Genomic DNA, 1,186 nt, shown 5'->3' on the forward strand with positions numbered 1-1,186 from the left:
CTGTGCTCCGCAACGGGAGAGGCCACAGCAGTGAGAGGCCCGTGTACCGCAAAAAAAAAAAAAAAAGGGCGGGGGGGGGGGGGGGGGGAGAATGGAAGCGCCTGTGGACTGAAAGTTACATGGCAGGAGTCCTGAGAAAACCACGGTGGGTATATTATATTTTAACCTGCAAAATATATTATAATTTTAACCTGCAAATATATTGTATTTGCAGGTTAAAAAAGAAACTGACGTGCAGATCACCTTGGGGTTTTCTGCAACCCAGGCGTCAGGATGGAAAGTGAAGGATGTCGCTAAATCCACATCCGAGGCGTGTCTGGAATTCTCAGAATGACAATGCTTGCTATTTCCTGTTAATTGTACTAGCCGCTGTGGTTTTCTCCCCTCTCTTCAGGAAGAGAACATTATTTGCAGTTTGAGACATGAAATGGTTTCATTCTGTGGCACCTTTTAATCACTTGAGGACAGTCAGGTTGACTGAGCCTCAAATGAGGATCTGCTGTGAGCTGGAAACTTGGACTGCAATTTCCTTTGAATAATCAGGATATTCAGTGGACTGTAACTGTTGGGGTGGGTGGTGGAGGGAGGCTCTGGATTAGAGAAAGACTTGAGAACCCTGGGTCAGCTATTGGGAAAGCAGTGGCCCACATACTGGGATGCTCATGGGCGAGGTCCTTCCTGCTTCCCAGAAAGTCCAGATTTCTGCAACCCCCAGGATCCACTGAGATTCTGTGGCTTTCCGATGAATTTTGAGACATTTGTGATTTCTTTTTCATATTTAATACCTGCAAGTGGTCCAGGTAAGATAGAAGCTAGAGCCCAGCAGAAATTTGTTTGATGGTCAGAGGACCCCAAATCGTCCAGCAGTGCTGGACAGCAGACAGGAACAGCAGCCACAGGAGACCCTGGGGGGATTTTATGGTTTAGGAGCATTTCCTACCTGACATGAGTCACCTGTGTAGTGAGCGGGGCAGGCACACATCTCTACATTATGTGCTTGACGTCCACTTCCTGTGTCCGAGGCCTCCTCCAGCCCCACCCTGCTCAGGGTGAGCCGCTGTGTCTCGGTGAAGTACAGGCCCCGGAGATGCACACCTTGCAGTCTAGACAGCACCATCATCAACTCTTCCCGAGACACGGGGGCACCGCTGCGGGCGTGTCTGAAGTTTCCCTCGATGCGCAAGCA

The 1,186-nt window shown here is 49.7% G+C and overlaps 1 protein-coding gene across 1 annotated transcript in view; it reads right to left on the reverse strand.

The window, feature by feature from the left end:
- The window catches only part of LAMA3 (laminin subunit alpha 3), a 246,918-nt gene that overhangs the window by 82,254 nt on the left and 163,478 nt on the right, over nucleotides 1-1,186 (reverse strand). Inside the window, exon 38 of the mRNA XM_007448619.1 lies at nucleotides 941-1,171. Coding sequence (XP_007448681.1) covers nucleotides 941-1,171 — 231 coding nt within the window. The remainder of the gene's footprint in view (nucleotides 1-940; nucleotides 1,172-1,186) is intronic.

Source organism: Lipotes vexillifer, unplaced genomic scaffold (genome assembly GCF_000442215.2).
Source record: "Lipotes vexillifer unplaced genomic scaffold, Lipotes_vexillifer_v1.1 scaffold168, whole genome shotgun sequence".
In the NCBI taxonomy this organism is placed as follows: domain Eukaryota; kingdom Metazoa; phylum Chordata; class Mammalia; order Artiodactyla; family Lipotidae; genus Lipotes; species Lipotes vexillifer.